At 46.5% G+C, this 16,113-nt stretch overlaps 1 protein-coding gene across 3 annotated transcripts in view; it reads right to left on the bottom strand.

Moving 5' to 3' along the window:
- The window catches only part of KDM5A (lysine demethylase 5A), a 749,711-nt gene that overhangs the window by 193,179 nt on the left and 540,419 nt on the right, over window positions 1-16,113 (bottom strand). For all 3 annotated transcript variants that reach the window (XM_078673709.1, XM_078673710.1, XM_078673708.1), the window contains one exon: window positions 12,295-12,427. In XM_078673709.1, coding sequence (XP_078529835.1) covers window positions 12,295-12,427 — 133 coding nt within the window. The remainder of the gene's footprint in view (window positions 1-12,294; window positions 12,428-16,113) is intronic.

Here is a 16,113-nt window from a genome sequence, read left to right as displayed (position 1 = left end):
GAAGGCCCCCCCCGCCAACCGCGACCAGGAGCTGGTAAGAAGATCCGACCCTAAAAGCCACCCATGCCCCAAGGCTTTGGGTGTCCCAACCGAGGGTGCCTAACCAACCCCCAAGATCCCAACTGACCTCTCCAAATGGTGGTCACACCCAGAAGACCTTCGTCTCCGAGCCTGCAATGTTTTTGCAGACCGGAGACTCCCCATTGAAAGCCACAGGGCTTTCGACGCCAAAACAGCACTCTGCACCCAGCCGCCTCAGTGCCTCTGAGGGTGCATCTTTGGTGCTGGCCTAAACCCCAATTTGCCCTGAGCTACCCAGTGGCCTGCTCGTCAGCAGCCACCAACCGGAGGCCTCCTATCCCCCATTGGATAACATAGGGCCTCAGCATTCTGCACCCGGCCGATAACACTATTTTCCTCCATAGGATAACATTGACTTGACTGTTTTTCTAGGAGAAGTTTCTAAGAGTGGCGTTGGAAAACCTAAAGAAATTCTTTATAATTGTACTAACTAAGAAAAACGCTTTTACTTACCTGTTTACAGGAAAAGGCCCAGTGTACTATTCAGGTATATTACACTGTGTAAGAAAAGTAATCTGAAAGTAATGTACTGGTCATTTTACTAAAAAGCCCATTCAAAGTATATGTACTGTATTTACAAAGCATTGCATTGCTCAGTAACAATACTGTAAGTCACAACAAAGTGCATATACAATTACAATCCAAACTGTATTACAACTGTATATTTACTGCAAAGTATTTATCACTTACCTGTGCCAGGCTTGCTCGGTTCTAGAAAATAAGATAACTAAAAGAATATTTTTATACAAAAGCAATTGGTCTAAAGTTCAGTCTTTAGAGTGTGTGAATTCATTTACTGACTGAGTGTGTACAACAAATGCTTAACACTTACTGCTCGACCACACTACCATAAATAGAGTGAGGTGCTATCGACTTAACTTCTTCCTACCTTTGAGGTTCCACTGGACTCTCTGCACACTATTCCTCACTTTGGTATAGTATATACAGAGCCAGCTTCCTACACACACCCCTTGAAATATCTGACCCATGGGTGAAGTTTGGTCCTGTGGATCCCAAAACAGGGACATTTCAGTCTTACAGTCCTGCACAGGTACCAGTAAATTATGTATTTTATGATGGCCCAGAAGTCATTTTAGGATACCTAGAACACCAGGCATGGTTTGGTAAATGTAAATGTAAATGATTTTGTACTTGTATAGCGCACAGCTACCCGGACCGGGTCTCCCGGCGCTTGTACTCATACCGCTAAGGAACCCTTCCTGGCTTTTCCCTGCGAAATGTCCACTCCTGGCCATCCCCAATGTGAAGACAGGCATCCCAGCGCTGTTGGGGCCGTTGTGGAGATTAAGCAAGCTATTGCCCAGAGTTGCAGCGTGGGACCCATGATTAGAATAGGCACCGAGGCGAGAAATCAGGTCCGAGGAATTAAGAGCTCAAGACCCCGCCAAGACCTGCCGAGGCGGGAATTGAACCCTGGTCCCGGGCCAGACCTCTGCATCAGGGTCTGCCGCTCTAACCATTGAGCCACACTTCTCCACATTTGGTGGTAAACTACCTCATATAGTTCGGAATGTTCAAAGTAAAGAAGGGACCACATGGCCTTTATCGGCTGGATATACACTATATCCTTACACAGCAAATTTGTATCACATAGTAATGAACCAATTACTGTTAGAAATGGGATTTCTGGTTGGCTGAGGCTTGCGCCAAAGCCAGGCAGAAACCACCACTCTAGTTAGGGCAAGGGAGTTACACTCCAAAGATAACCCCTGCTCACCCCCCTTGGCAACATGACACGAGCAGTAAGGCTGATCCCGGAGGCAATGTGTAAAGCATTTGCGCACGCACCCCCCAGCAACAACATCCAAGGCCCCCCACAAGAGGATCTCCACACCAGGTTATATCAAAAATAGCCTTTGTATGCTCAAAACATATTAGATTAATAATCACATGATGTTCAGTGTGCCAACTGGCACGGGCAATATTTACAAGGGACTATGTGCACCTGACAGGGCCACACTGTCAGCATCAGCACTTGGAAAAAGTGAACTAAATCATAAAATACAAGTAAAGTAGGTCATAGAACGTACAGCCAGTAAACACTGGTAATCACTGCACTTTGCAACAGTCTGTGCCATGAAATCCATCATGCACAGTATCTCACAAGTCGAACTACATTAGACCCTCACCACCTAAGTAAACCTTACACTAGGGGCGTAAATCACACAGGGAAGTATAATCTCCCTAACATAAACCTAAACAGGTAAAACAACCTCCTATGCATAAAGCATATCTAGAGGCATCAAACAGGGTGTGCAAAACATACTATACACAGTAAATTTTTAACACTCAAAGCATTAGCACATAAATCACATTAGGGCCTGCACCCTATAAATGTAACAACCCCCCTGGCCAACTGGACATCTCAATTAAGGGGGCTCAAACGCTCTATGGCCAGAGAGTCAGGGCTGCTGCCTAGGCAGCGAAGGTCAAGGTTGCACCACTGCGCCAAAACCTAAACATGGCAGCTGCCCACTACTTGCTGGGCAGCTGAGAACAATGAACTGGGGCCTAAACGCTGCATCTGGCACTAAGTGCTGCGCAGCTGTGGAAAGCCAAAGTAGGGGCGAAGGAGTGTGACTCACTCCTGCGTCCAAGAGAACACATGTCCCTAGAAAGAAAGACCTAAATGGTGCAGCTGCCCACTGCTTGCTGGGCAGCTGTGAATTCAAAACTGCGGTCTGGGCACTCACTGGCCCTCAGGAACCGAAACTGCGCCAAACGCTGAAGCCCTTTAGGCTCTTGAACAAATCATGCGCAAAATGGTGGAGACTTCTAGGCTCTGAACACAAATGTGCCCTGGGGTGTGGAGCGCTGGAGCCACACGGGGCTCTGTAAATTGAACACTGTACCCCTGTAAGCCACCTGGCTCTTAAAATAACTAGGGCCTCTGAGCCACGGGGCTCTGTATTGGAAACTTGCCCCCTGGAGCCCACTGGCTCAGAAAACTAATGGGGGGCGGGGGAGCCACCTAGGCTCTTAAAACAAATATCACATTGGAGCAGCCCATTGCCATTTGGGGCCGCTCAGGACAAAACACGGTGCCCCCTCTGGCACCTTATGGGGCTCTGTCAACCCCTTGCTGCCCTCATCGTTGGAGCGCAACGGCTCTGGGGGAACACGGGCCCCCAAGACCTTAGGAACAAAGACTGCCATAGATGGAGCGGCCCGCTGCCATCCGGGGCCGCTCTGAAACAGGACACCACTTCGATGCCTGGGGGGACCCCCACGGGGGCCCCTTCTCTCAACTTAGACCCTCGCAAGAGCCTCCCTGGCTCTAAAAGAGGCCGCCATCGGGGTGGCCCGCAACTGCAGGCCCTGTGCACACACGTGGCCTTCCCCCACCCCAGCCGTCTCAACTTACCGGCTCTCGGCGGCGGAAAGGCTCCTCAATGCGGATGCGGCGGGGGCAGGCACAGGCAATGGGCCTCGCGCCCCCTCTGCCGGAAATGCTGGGGCGCTGGCGGAGCTCTCTCACCCCTCTGGGAGCCCCGCCCTCGGGAACGCGCCGTGCTTTGACCAGGCTTCACCCGGTCCCCCATCTCGGGACCGGGACTTAGTGGGGAAGCCGCAAGGCTCCTGGCCAACTCCTTTTCTGGGGCTCCCTCCTGGTCATGGGAGCCCCGCAGCATTCGGCGGTTCTCTCCTAGCGGCCCCAGGGCTTTCCTCCCTTCACCGGAGCCCTGGGCAGCGGGAGGCCTTCCCTTGGCCGGTTTCCATTTCCGGTCCTGCCGCGGCCCCGCCCCGTCACAGGCGAACATGCCTGACTTCCGGGGCGGCCGCGGAGGTACTACAGGGGCATTTTTTGCCACAAAACTCGAAATAGTAGTTAAAGAGCGGCCATAATCGGGGTGGGCACCCGGAATTACAAATACAAATGCGGGCATAATGCAGCGTAGGCACCTGCTAATCAAAATGTCGCAATAAGCGGGTGGGCACCCGCGCTGCACTGATAAATGCAGCAATGAGGGGTAGGCTCCCTCAATAAACGGGCAATTGAAAATAAAGCACTCAAGAGGCGCTGGGGGCACAGCAACCATCAAGCCCCCAAGGGAGGACCCCTAGAGCAAAGGGTCCCAGCAGTCCTGGGCATCAGGAGGGGCCAGCACACAGGGCACTCCAGCAAGGAGACAGCCCCCATGGCGGTCCCTCCTGGGCCCCACTAGCAGCAAGCCCCCTCCTGTTAGGATCCAAGCAAGAACTCCAGGTATCCAGGCATCCAGGGGCAGGGCAGGGCCCAGGGGTCAGCACACAGGGCCCTCCAGCAGGGAGGCAGACCCCAATGGCGGTCCCTCCTGGGCCCCACCAGCAGCACGCCCCTGGTTGATTCAAATAGCAAAGACAAGAACATTTTACATGAGGTCACAGCCTCTTTTTATACACACATTTCCTTTGTCTCCAAAGGTGCAGGCAAGGGGCGAATCAGATGCAACTGGTTCTGGAGCACTTTGTTTTGCTCAGCCCCTCTGCCTATTCACAGGATGGGTCAGGGACATCAGACACAACACAGGGGGTGGAGCCAGCATTGTGGAGGGAAGGCCCAGCCCTATTCAGGTCCCAGGTGCACTCCTCCCTCCCATCAACATGCAGATCTCTCCATTCACCTCCGGGGCAGACCCATCCCAACTCCTGGAGCCAGGCACACCAGCCAGCTCCAGCCAATCAAAAGCCAGACAGTCAAATCGCATTCACTGCACAGACATGCCAACTTCTAGAAGTGGCACTTCCACACTAGACACATTAAATCTGAACATATCATCGCGCAGCATTCAATCTCATGAGTGCGCACATACCAAACTCGCCCATGCACTCCCCACACATCAGGAACTACCATGGACACACATATCCCCCATGCATTCCTATGGGAGGGCAGGCCAGTCTCACCACATGCACTCAGACTGCGCACGCACTCTACACTGGGACACAGTGTCAAAGTGCGCTAAGACCAGAAATCACCATAATTACGTCATATTAAAAGGCAAAAAGTTCAGGGGTGAACTTGCCAAAAGGGCCAAGTCCAACAATTACCAAAATAATTAGTGAGAGTTTATAGATGGCTTAGATGGAATGTTTTACAAAAAGCTGTGATATTTTGTCTCGGACCTGAACCACAAGTGCATGCCACAATACCGGCAATCAGTCCACAGGTAATCAACGCTATCATGGGCAAATCGCCCACAAAACAAGATTAAATTCTATTCTGGATTGCTCATTGGAAGCAATATATCCATAAACAACACCCCAGGAGAAGAACAAGTAACTTACCTACGGTAACACCTTATCGTTTAGCGGCTCTATCTAGCGGCAGTTTCATACCTTAGAATTATTCCCAGGCGTCAGACTGCATCGAGAATTTTTTCTTGAGCAGTACCACTGTGCGCTGGTAGATGGGATTGTTCGGCCCTGTGCTGCATATATAGGTGCCACCCAAGCGTGCTGACGTCATTTACACACCAGAAGCATAGAGCCACAAAGCACACTGCCAATTGGTGTGTAAAACTGCAGCACTGAAAGGAGGAAACATATTGTTCCTATAAATCCATTGGCACAGCTTGTAGGATGGGCGGATTGGCAATAAATCTGTGGCTGGATAGACTACCAGATACGGTGCTACCGAATGTAAGGAACATGTTTATCTGATAGAGACTTCTAGCCACAGATTGCTAACCTAAGAATAGATACCCAAGCAATACCGCTCCATAGGTGGGTATGCGGACCAATTCCACACAAGGAAGTCATGCAGGACCGAATGGACAAAAGGCCCATCCCTACTGACCCGAATGCCTGGCAGATGTCCAGGACATGAACTCCGCGTGCTAACGTAGTGGTGGAAGCTTTAGCACTGGTGGAATGAGTATGTACACTCTCAGCGCGTTGATTTTTAGCCAATGCATAGCAGAACTTTATATAGAGCACAATCCACCAGGAGTTGGTCCACTTCTGCACAGCCCATCTTTTCCCCACTCCGACATTCCCCACGAAGAGATGGTTGTCCACCCAGAACTCATGTGTGTGGTCAGGGTAGAACGGCACGCTCTTTTTGGGCGAATGAGTCGCTCCTCTTCCTTGGAGGGATAGGGCGGAGAGTAAAAAGTAGGCAGAGTGATCGTTTGGCCTACTTGAAATAGAGTAACCACTTTTGGGAGAAAGGAAACCCTCGTTCAAAGCACCAGTGTGTCTGGGTAGATGTTCAGGTAAGGAGGCTTGGATGATAAGGCCTGAAGCTCACTGATCCTATGGCCAGATGTTATTGCCATTAGGAAGGCTGTCTTGATGGTAAGGAGCTTGAGATGACAGTTGAGTAATGGCTCAAATGGAGATCACATATGAAATGTCAGGACCACATTAAGGTCCCACTGAGGCATAATGAAGAGAGGAGGATGACAAATATGTTGCAAACCTTTCAAAAGCCTATGTACAATAGAATTTGAAAAGGAAAGGTTGGTCAGGCAACTGTAGAAAAGCAGATATTGCAGAAAGATATCCCTTAATAGTACCTCCAGAAGAGCCCTGTGGGGCAAGGGAAAGATCAAACAGGAGAACCTGAGAAAGGGGAGCAGACTTAGACCTTTTTCTTTGCACACCATGCCAAATACTTGCCCCAAAAGAGGCATATACCATCTTGGTGGAGGGACGCCTAGCTGCCAGAAATACATTGCAGACTTCAGGCGGAAGGTCGAAAGCTGTCAAGTGACAGAACTTAATCTCAACACAAGAAGGTGGAGCGTTGGCAGGGTCAGGTGTAGAACCCTTCCATGCTGCTGCAACGGAAGATCCTCCCGAAGGGGCAGCCTGATTAGAAGCCGAATGGCCATGTTCAACAGCTTGGGATACCAGACTCAATTCCCAATCTAGAGCCACAAGGATGACTTGAGTCCAGTCCTTCCTGATCTCCTTGAGAACTCTGGGCAGAACGACATACAGGAGGTCTGAGCTCCACTCACGATAAAAAGAGTCTTCAAGCGAGAGCCGCATTGGAAATTCCAACACGCAAAACTGCTGACATTGCGTGTTATCATTTATGGCAAACAGATTTACCCAAGGCTCTCCCCGCTGCTGAAAGAGTACTTGCATCACCTCCAGATGGAGATGCCATTTGTATTCTGCTAGGCATCTGCAGCTGAGTTAATTTACTTTGACATTCAGAGAGTTCACCAGATGTTGAACCACCAGGGATATGCCCTGTTGTTCCGACCATGTCAAAAGATGCAGGACCTCTTAACAAAGGGTTCACAACCCCACCCTGCCCTGTTTGTTGCAGTACCACATGGTGGTGGTTTTGTCCGGGAACATCTGCACTAGCCTTCCCCTGATGGAGGGCAGAAAGCTTTCAATGCCAATCGGATCGCTCAGAGCTCCAACAGGTTGATGTTGAGACCAGAGTCACTGCAGCCTGCTTTTTATGAAGCAGATAAAAATTGAAGATCCGACCTGGTACACATCCAGTGTGCCAGGCCTATCAGCACTGCAGAAGGCATAAGTAAGCCACTGCTACAGCAGGCTTTACTCCCCTAAGGCAGGGTTCACTATACCTCCTGTGAGGGAATAACTGCATGAGCAGATATGCTCTTACATTGTCCAAGTCCATTCTTAGGCATTATAAGAACCCAGTGAAGCCGGACTGAGTACATGGGCTGGGAGCTTATCATAGATAGAGATGGGGGCCCCCTCTCAAAATCACTTTCAGGTCAAGGAGTAGAGGGGAAGAGACAAACATTAGCAAAAGGAAACTCCGTCATGACCTATATGTACTTTATGACAGGGTGTGACCTCTGACAGCACCGGCATACACAAAACACATCTTCACTTTTTTTAATTTATTCATTTATTATATTTTAGAATCTTTTTTTCTCATTTCTTTATATCATTTTTCTGAATATAAAAAATTATTCAATATACATCACAATAAGTTTTTTTGAATACATATCATAATATTCAGTCCATAGATACATTTGTGATAAATAAGTTGCGAAAAAACATAAAAAAGGGGGGGTTATAAGGTAACACAGTTTGGTGGTACAGTTTGTGAGAGATTGGATGGATGTCTTCTGTGGTGGGTCCACACTGTTGTTTCAAATTCAAATTGTATTGAAAGTAAATTGGGCATACCTGTAAAATCTTTTTGAACATATCTTTTCATTAAATCCAGGTTTAGAGATCCTATGTTGAATTGTTTCTGGCGGGTCCTGATGAAGGTGGTCTCCATTGCTGTTCTTCCACCAAAACGCGTTGGCCATTCTTCCTATATTTAGATCCAACTATTATGGTTGTATACTGGACAACGGATACAATACAACAGGATATTTTTGGGCTGTATTGAAGTTGTGCATGTTTAGGATGAGTGTGTGAGTATGTATGGATGTGGTTCTCTATCTGGTAAATTAGAATTGGCTCTTTTTTAGGATATATGTTTTTTCCCAACTTATGTATCACAAATGTATCTATGGACTGAATTTTTTGATATGTATTCAAAAAAACTTTGTGTGATGTATATTGAATAATTTTTTATATTCAGAAAAATGATATAAAGAAATGAGGAAAAAAGATTCTAAAATATAATAAATGAATAAATTAAACAAGCATTGGCATTGCCAATAGGTCTCGCTTGTGGGACCTTATAAGTATTTAGTATTGAAGCATTTAAAAACAAGCTCCTGGCATTGCTGTGGGGAGGGGGGGAAGAGAAATGCACGGCCGTGAAAGTGGCTCTCGGGGGCGCATTCCTTTGAAGTGTCGGGTCTGATGCAATTATGCGAGGCAGGCTGGTTAGGAAGCAAATGGCAAGGGAGGGAGGCTGAGGCTTTGATGTGGGGAGTCACAAGTGAAGTGAATAATTAGGGGAGGAGAACTGGCAGGCTCATAGGCAGAAGGCTCAGGCAAGCTCGTGCACGAAGGAGCTTGCTGTCACGTGATTCACGTGAACTTAATGAAAACCGCGGCGCAAGAAGCCCTTGGTTTCACGAGGATTTCGAGCACTTGAATTCTCGCTCCCTCAATGCGCTTGCGCGCATCGATAGGTCGCGAGACCTAAAAAAAGTGAAGATGTGTTTTGTGTATGCCGATGCTGTCAGAGGTCACACCCTGTCATAAAGTACATCTGGGAGCTTATCATTACATGTTCCGCAGCTCCATGATGGCTTCAATGAATTCCAAGATGTTTGGTATCAAACATCTCAGCTTAATAAACCTACACTGATGCCGGTGATGGATTCATTGTAAGATGCACTCAAAGGGCATCTGTGAGATGCCCCCTGAAAAACGACCAACTCCCACGTTTCCAGCTGACTGGTCTGCACCAGCCTGCCACACACAGACATGTTTCTGACCCCGAGGTGGGAGCCCTTGTGCGAACATCTTAGCTTAATCAACCCACACTGATGCCAGTATTTGATTTGTTATAAAATGCACTCAAAGGCCATCTGAGAGATGCCCCCTGAAAGCCGACCAACTCCCTCGTGTCCAGCTGACTGGTCTGCACCAGCCTGTCACACACAGACATGTTTCTGACCCTGAGGTGGGAGCCCTTGTGCTCTTCTGGGTCAGGGACAAATGCTGTGTGGGGTTTAGGTGCTTTACACCTACCCCCAAACAGGAACAGCATTCAGGGTGGTGTCCTTTGATTTGCTAGTCAGGGCCTCTCCAGCTAGTAGAGATGCCCTCCCCGACCAAGCCTCACTTTTAGCAACAAGGCCGGCAGGAAAATTAGTTATCAGGAGAGGTGTGCCCTCTCTCTGCCAGGACCATGCCTAATGTGCCCTGGACAGAGGTGATACCCTCCTTAGAAAATCCTCCATCTTAAATGGAAGGATTCTAGCCAACTGGGTGAGGGGATGCCCCCTCCCCAAATGGAGGGGACATACAAAGGGTGTAGTCACCCTAAAGACAAGTAGCCCATTGGCTACCAGCTGCCAGCACCTGTAACACCCCTAAATTCTGTATTTACGGGCACTACTGAGCCTTGATCCTAAGATTCCTGCAACCTATGAAGAAGGACGAAGAGAAAGCTGTGTAGCAAAGCTTGAAGACGACAAGTGACTTGTCTCTAACCCTACCAGAGAACCTGACCACATATGCATTGTTGGCTGACCTCTAATGGACTACACAAAGGTGCCAGAAGCTTCATCTTGAAGGGTCACCCTGACCAAGACCTGCTCGGGTGAAGAAAAACCAACACTAAAGGGCGCCCCTGCATCCCCAGTCCCCCAACCTTGGGGAGCCCAGCTGACAGTATCCAGCCCTCCTATTATATCTCAACTTACCTGTCCGGCCGGTGGTAACGTTCATCTGGCCGCCTGGTCTGAGTCTGCGATCTTCTTTATGAGACCGAGATTCCCCGTTGAAACGCATTAGGTGCCCAACGAGGATTTGCAACCGGCCGCTTGTGGTGTAAGGTTGGAACAGTCCTGTGGCCCCCGTGCTTGCTTTACCCCTGGGGCCTGTGCCTCTGAAACCCAGGTACTTACCTGCAAACTGCATCTCTAGTTGGTGCCCTCAGTCTCCATTAACCAAAATTGGTCAAGTGCTGCTTTTGGTGAATTACTGACCTCAATCTGACCCTTACCCAATGTTAGTCGAAACCCCCAAAGACTAGAAGAGTAAGCCATGTATTTACCGGTCAATGCATATTTTCGAGTCTCGGTAACGACGCCAAACCTCCTGTGATTCTGGGCAATTCACTTAATCTCCCCGTGCCTAAAAATGAAAGTGTGTGTTCTCATGTAAAAACGTAACTTGTGCTATGTAAAGCGCTCTGATACCTGATTCGGTTCGGGTCTAGTTCGCGCTATATAAAACTCTACCAAAAAAAAAAAAAAAAAATATCTGTTTTTCTCCCATAGGATTGCATTGCATTTCTCCTATTACATTTAAAGGTGTATTTTCTACAATGGCGAAGTTCTACCATTGCTGATTGACAATACCAACGTTTTTCGTGTACTGTAAAAAACACTTCTCTGCCTTACTAAATAATTCCCACTGAATCTTGAAAAGTATTATTGCTATTCTTGAAACTGTTACTCACCTTCTACTGAGTTCCTCCTGGTTCTAAAATAAAATAACAAAGTAATAACTTTTTATGCATAGCAATTGGTCTTGGATTCAGTCTTTGAGTGTGTGTAATCATTTTGTGTCTGAAAGTGTACAACAAATGCTTAACAAAGCCCTCTGATAAGCCTAACTGCTCAAACCACACTACCACAAATAGAGATTTTAGTATTATCTACTAAAGCCTATGTAAGCATCTGGTGAGTCACTGGACTGTGCACACTATACCTTACTTTGCTACAGTATATACAGATCCAGCTTCCTGCAATCACTATATCAAATTCTGAATGTACATAAAATCAGCTCCGCACAAAAAAGGCCATTATTAATTCAATGGGTATCATCAAAGTAGATAATTACAACAGGCTTCCTGTGGGTCTTCCTCAATCATTAGGTGTTTCCTAATTACGTAGTCTTACACTATGCACTAACACACTATACAGTCTTTCTAGAACCACCATTAACTCAAAGTATCAGCATGTTGGCTGACTTCCAGCAAAAAAGGACCCTTTACAATCCTGAAAGCTAGTTCTCAAAACCATTCCAGTAAAATCTCTAAACTACCTTTTCTAACAATGTTTCCCGATAAATACCCTCCCACTATCTAGGACCTGCTAATCACCACATTCTGACCTCACAAACAGCTCTGCGCACACTCTATTATTTTCTAAAATTCACTCCTTAAATCTCCCTTTCACTGATCAGTGTGGCTAACCTACCCATGAAGGAAATTTAGCACACTAAAGATTTGCTTCATGAAACTTCAAGTTAGTGAAAGGTAAAAACAACAGTGAAAACCATACAAACATCTTCTGGACTCACCCCTTAGTATATAAGCACACTTTAAAACTTTCAAAGTAAATAACTTACAATTTGGACCTAACCACTTGATAACAGGATAGTACACAGCCTGCAACTCTATAACAGACTGATACATACCCAAACAAATTCAATATAATTCAGGAGGGACTTATTACTAACTAAATCTCATTATATTCTGTACTATGTAATTATGACACATGATTACAGCACGTCTCGATACCAAAGTAAGGTTTTGAATGCCATATTTTCCTTTCTTTGAAGTTCAGAATTTGTATTTAGAAGGGTAAATAAAACAGACAGCAGGGTTTTATTGATTTGACATCTTACCTGAATAGCCTCCACCTTAGCCGTCCAGTCTTTGGCCCCATTAAGAGCTTCCTTCAGGGCTATCACGTTAGGCAGGAAAGCCGGGATGTTTTTGCACTCATTCACCATTGCCTCCAGAGCAGACAGACGTGGCCTAAATGATGAACACAAACAAGTAAGCACATCTTTCCATTAGAGATTTGGAAAGGCACATAATAGTTGGACACAGATAGAGAGACAAATGTACTTCATGCTTTTTCGCAGCCTGCCAAACCCTATGCCTCAAATAAAAAAAATAGATGAAAACACCTTTCTTAGAGACATTTAATTGGTAAACCAACAGCCAAAGGAGGAATGGGGTGGTTATCAGTCACATCAATCTACTAGGAGTCAAGGGGGAAGAACAAAAAGAAAAGGCCGCCCCCCACTCACATCATTATAAGCAAGAAAGGCCTCACCCAAATTACACTGAATCCTAACCTAAATGACAAACCCAGGGTTTTCAATTCTCTTCTCAATTCCCTCGAGTGTAATCCTTTCAACTACTCTGGTTTGTCACAGTTTATCACTAACTATCCTCAATGTAAAACAACAAATACTACCATCCAGGCTCACCCACCTTCCACCAATGAAAAAAGTGAGGGAAGAGAGAGAGTACCTCACAATAGAACCGCCAACGGGGTTGCTGACTAACATTCACCAGTTTACCCACTTCTCATCATCGGCATCTATCTCTCAGAGTGTGAAAGCAAAAGAAGAAGGCAGTGTTCTCAGCCCAGAGAGGAAGTGGCAGGGGCAGGGCCAATTTTCATCCAACATGGAATACATACTCCCCTCGCATAACACGCAGCAGAGGCAGAACTTACCAATCCTAGATCATGGTAACAACCGACAATGCGACAGTATCAATGACATTGTGGTTAATTTATCCTGCCACGAACTGACAGCTGCTGAGTTGACAGCTCTAAACAAGGGACTTGGTTTTGTTCCGACCCCCAGGCATGATACTTTCATCTGTAGGACAGAACTGTTCGAGATGATAAGGAATATTAAGTTACACAAGTTCTTTGCTCACAAAGAAAAGGTTGCTCCATCTGTTTCTGCCACTAATTTACATCACCCCTCCAGGTTCTGCCCACAGACTTCCTCACTAGGTCCGGAGGTGGCTGTTTTTGAACAGTGAGTGTTACATGACATTGAAGTATTAGAAGAAACTCATGAACAGAAACATACAAGTAACATGAGTAAGGAAGATTAGTCGGCTGTGAAATCGTTGCAAGATAACAAACTGGTGACAATAAAGCAAGCAGACAAAGTTGGTGCGCTAGTTGTGCTCAACACATGTGACTATGAAGCTGAGGTGTTGAGACGGTTGAGAGTGCGCACCAATTACCATCCGCTGGTGCAGGACCCCACGCCCGAACTCCTCAATATGATTAAGAGCATGGTGGCGGACACGGTTGAAAAAAAGTGGATAACATCTAAGGAGGCAGATTTTATTGTTAATACAAAACCGCGTGTTGCGGCATTTTACATCTTGCCTAAAATCAACAAGCCTCAGCGTCCGCCTCAAGGACGCCAGATTGTTTTGGGCATCCAATCTGTGTTAGAGCCGCTGTCTCAATTCGCAGTTTTTTTCTTGAGGGAGGCAGTCATCACACAAGATTCGTATGTGCAGGATACGACTGATATTTTGAACATCATGAAGTACGTTGAGTTTGATCCTGAAAACCAATTGCTGGTGACTATTGATATTGAATCACTTTACACGAGCATCCCCCAGGACGCCACGCTGGTGGCAGCAGCGTGGGCACTTTGGGAATTAGAATGGTTTTATGACACGCCCCAATCTTTTGTCATGCAATGCATCGAATTGGCATGGAGTAGGAATTTTTGTTAATACAAAAATCAGCTGTATTTACAGGTGTCGGGGACTTCTATGAGGGCCACATTCGCCTTTATGCGGGCCAGTTTGAGGAGAATATGGTCCACCACCCCAGGAACCCCTTAAAAGAGAATATCTCCCTGTGGCGGAGGTATATTGACTATGTCCTCTGTATCTGGACAAGTACAGAGGACCACCTCCAGAGGTTCCTAACCTGGTTGAACCAGGCTGATGATTGCCTCCAGTTCACGTGGTCTATCAGCAACACATCTGCTGTGTACTTAGATGAGGACATTACGGTTGTGGAACATAGGTTGGCCACCAATGTCCACCACAAGGTAACGGACAGGAATTCCCTGATCCATTATCGGTCGTTTCATCCCAGAGCCCTAAGGGATAATCTCCCTGTGGGTCAGTTTTTGCGCTTTCGGCGCAACTGCTCTACGACTGGGACATTTATGGAACAGTCAGAGGAGTTGGTGAAGAAACTTCAGGAGAGGGAATACCCCATTAGAATTATCAAGCAAGCTCAGAAACAAGCTTTCAGTACCCTACGTGAAGCACTGTTGAAGAGGAACATTAAAGAAAGACAGGAGTGTCTTCCAGTGGGCATGACTTTTGACCCCCTCTCCACCAAGATGAGACAGATTGTGAGAAAACAGTGGTCCATTCTTGACACTGCCACGAGTAGGATGCCATCGCCTCGCTTTGCGTTCAAAAGAGCCCCCAATCTTAAGGATAAGCTGGTCCACACACGCACTTCCATGAGGCTACCTCTCTCCCAGCCGGACACTATCCGTGTGGAGGTTGTTCTGTTTGTAACCTCACTCAAATGACCAAGGAGTGAAGTCTACACGATGGCAGAACATGGTTCCTCACTAAATTCAGCAATTGTAACACGTTGAACGCTATTTATAGATTGACCTGCAGTTGCGGGCTACACTATATTGGTTTGACTTCACGGAAGATGAAGGTGCGAATACAGGAACATCTTAGCACTATTAAAGCCAAAAAATTGACTACACGACTAGTGCTACATTTCATTGAGAAAGGACATGAGCCTAGGGATCTGAGGTGGACCATCTTAGAGAGGGTGCTAGGAGAAACACGTTGAGAACATATTGGCAAGGAAGGAGGCCAGATGGATTTTTTCTGAACAAGCAGACCGGGAGGGTCTGAACGATTCCACTGAATGGAATAAAATCAGTAAACGTTGACCGGGCTGGACATAAAAGCAGACATTTGATGTGGGATGCTGGTCAGGATATAATACCGAATTTGCATGTCACTAGAAGGGACATTGAATCCACATTAGTATTACAAAGTCATGATTTATTCTGGCTGGTTTATCTGTTCCTACCGATGCAGTGGACTTGGGCGTCTTTGACACTGTTAGCATGTTGGTAACACTATGTTTGATGGAGATACGACAAAATTGCTGCCACATAGCTGAGTCCGTCTTTAAAGAATGCAAAGTGGTCATAATGGTCATTGATTGGTTTTAGCGCGTGACTGGTCTATATATTTAATTTGACATTGTCTTGGAGCAGTATATACAGTGATACACTACCAGATTTATTGTGACCATTGTGTTTGTGGATTTACAGACCAGTATGCATGATAGTTTTTAACAATAAAACTTTATGCGACTCTGACCCCGATCGAAGATGGCTTTGGGAGAGTAGGGATTAAGTTGTCAGTAAGAACCCTCCCTGGCGATCGGCTATTTGTAGTGAATAGAAAAGAAAGAAGAAGGAATTAATGAAGATGACAATATCGCATTTCACAACAATCAAATCTATATATGAACAAGACATGATTCATTTGATGGATATGAGAGGGAATACGGTACACTGGATACTACAATTTGTTTCCGCAAACAGACTGGTTTTACGATGTACATGGGAATCACAGTATGGAGCTTAGGTTCTGGAGATCACAATTTACTTCATCTA

This window comes from Lissotriton helveticus, chromosome 1_1 (assembly GCF_964261635.1).
Source record: "Lissotriton helveticus chromosome 1_1, aLisHel1.1, whole genome shotgun sequence".
NCBI classification, from domain to species: Eukaryota; Metazoa; Chordata; class Amphibia; order Caudata; family Salamandridae; genus Lissotriton; species Lissotriton helveticus.
This window is presented reverse-complemented; position numbering and strand designations above follow the sequence as displayed.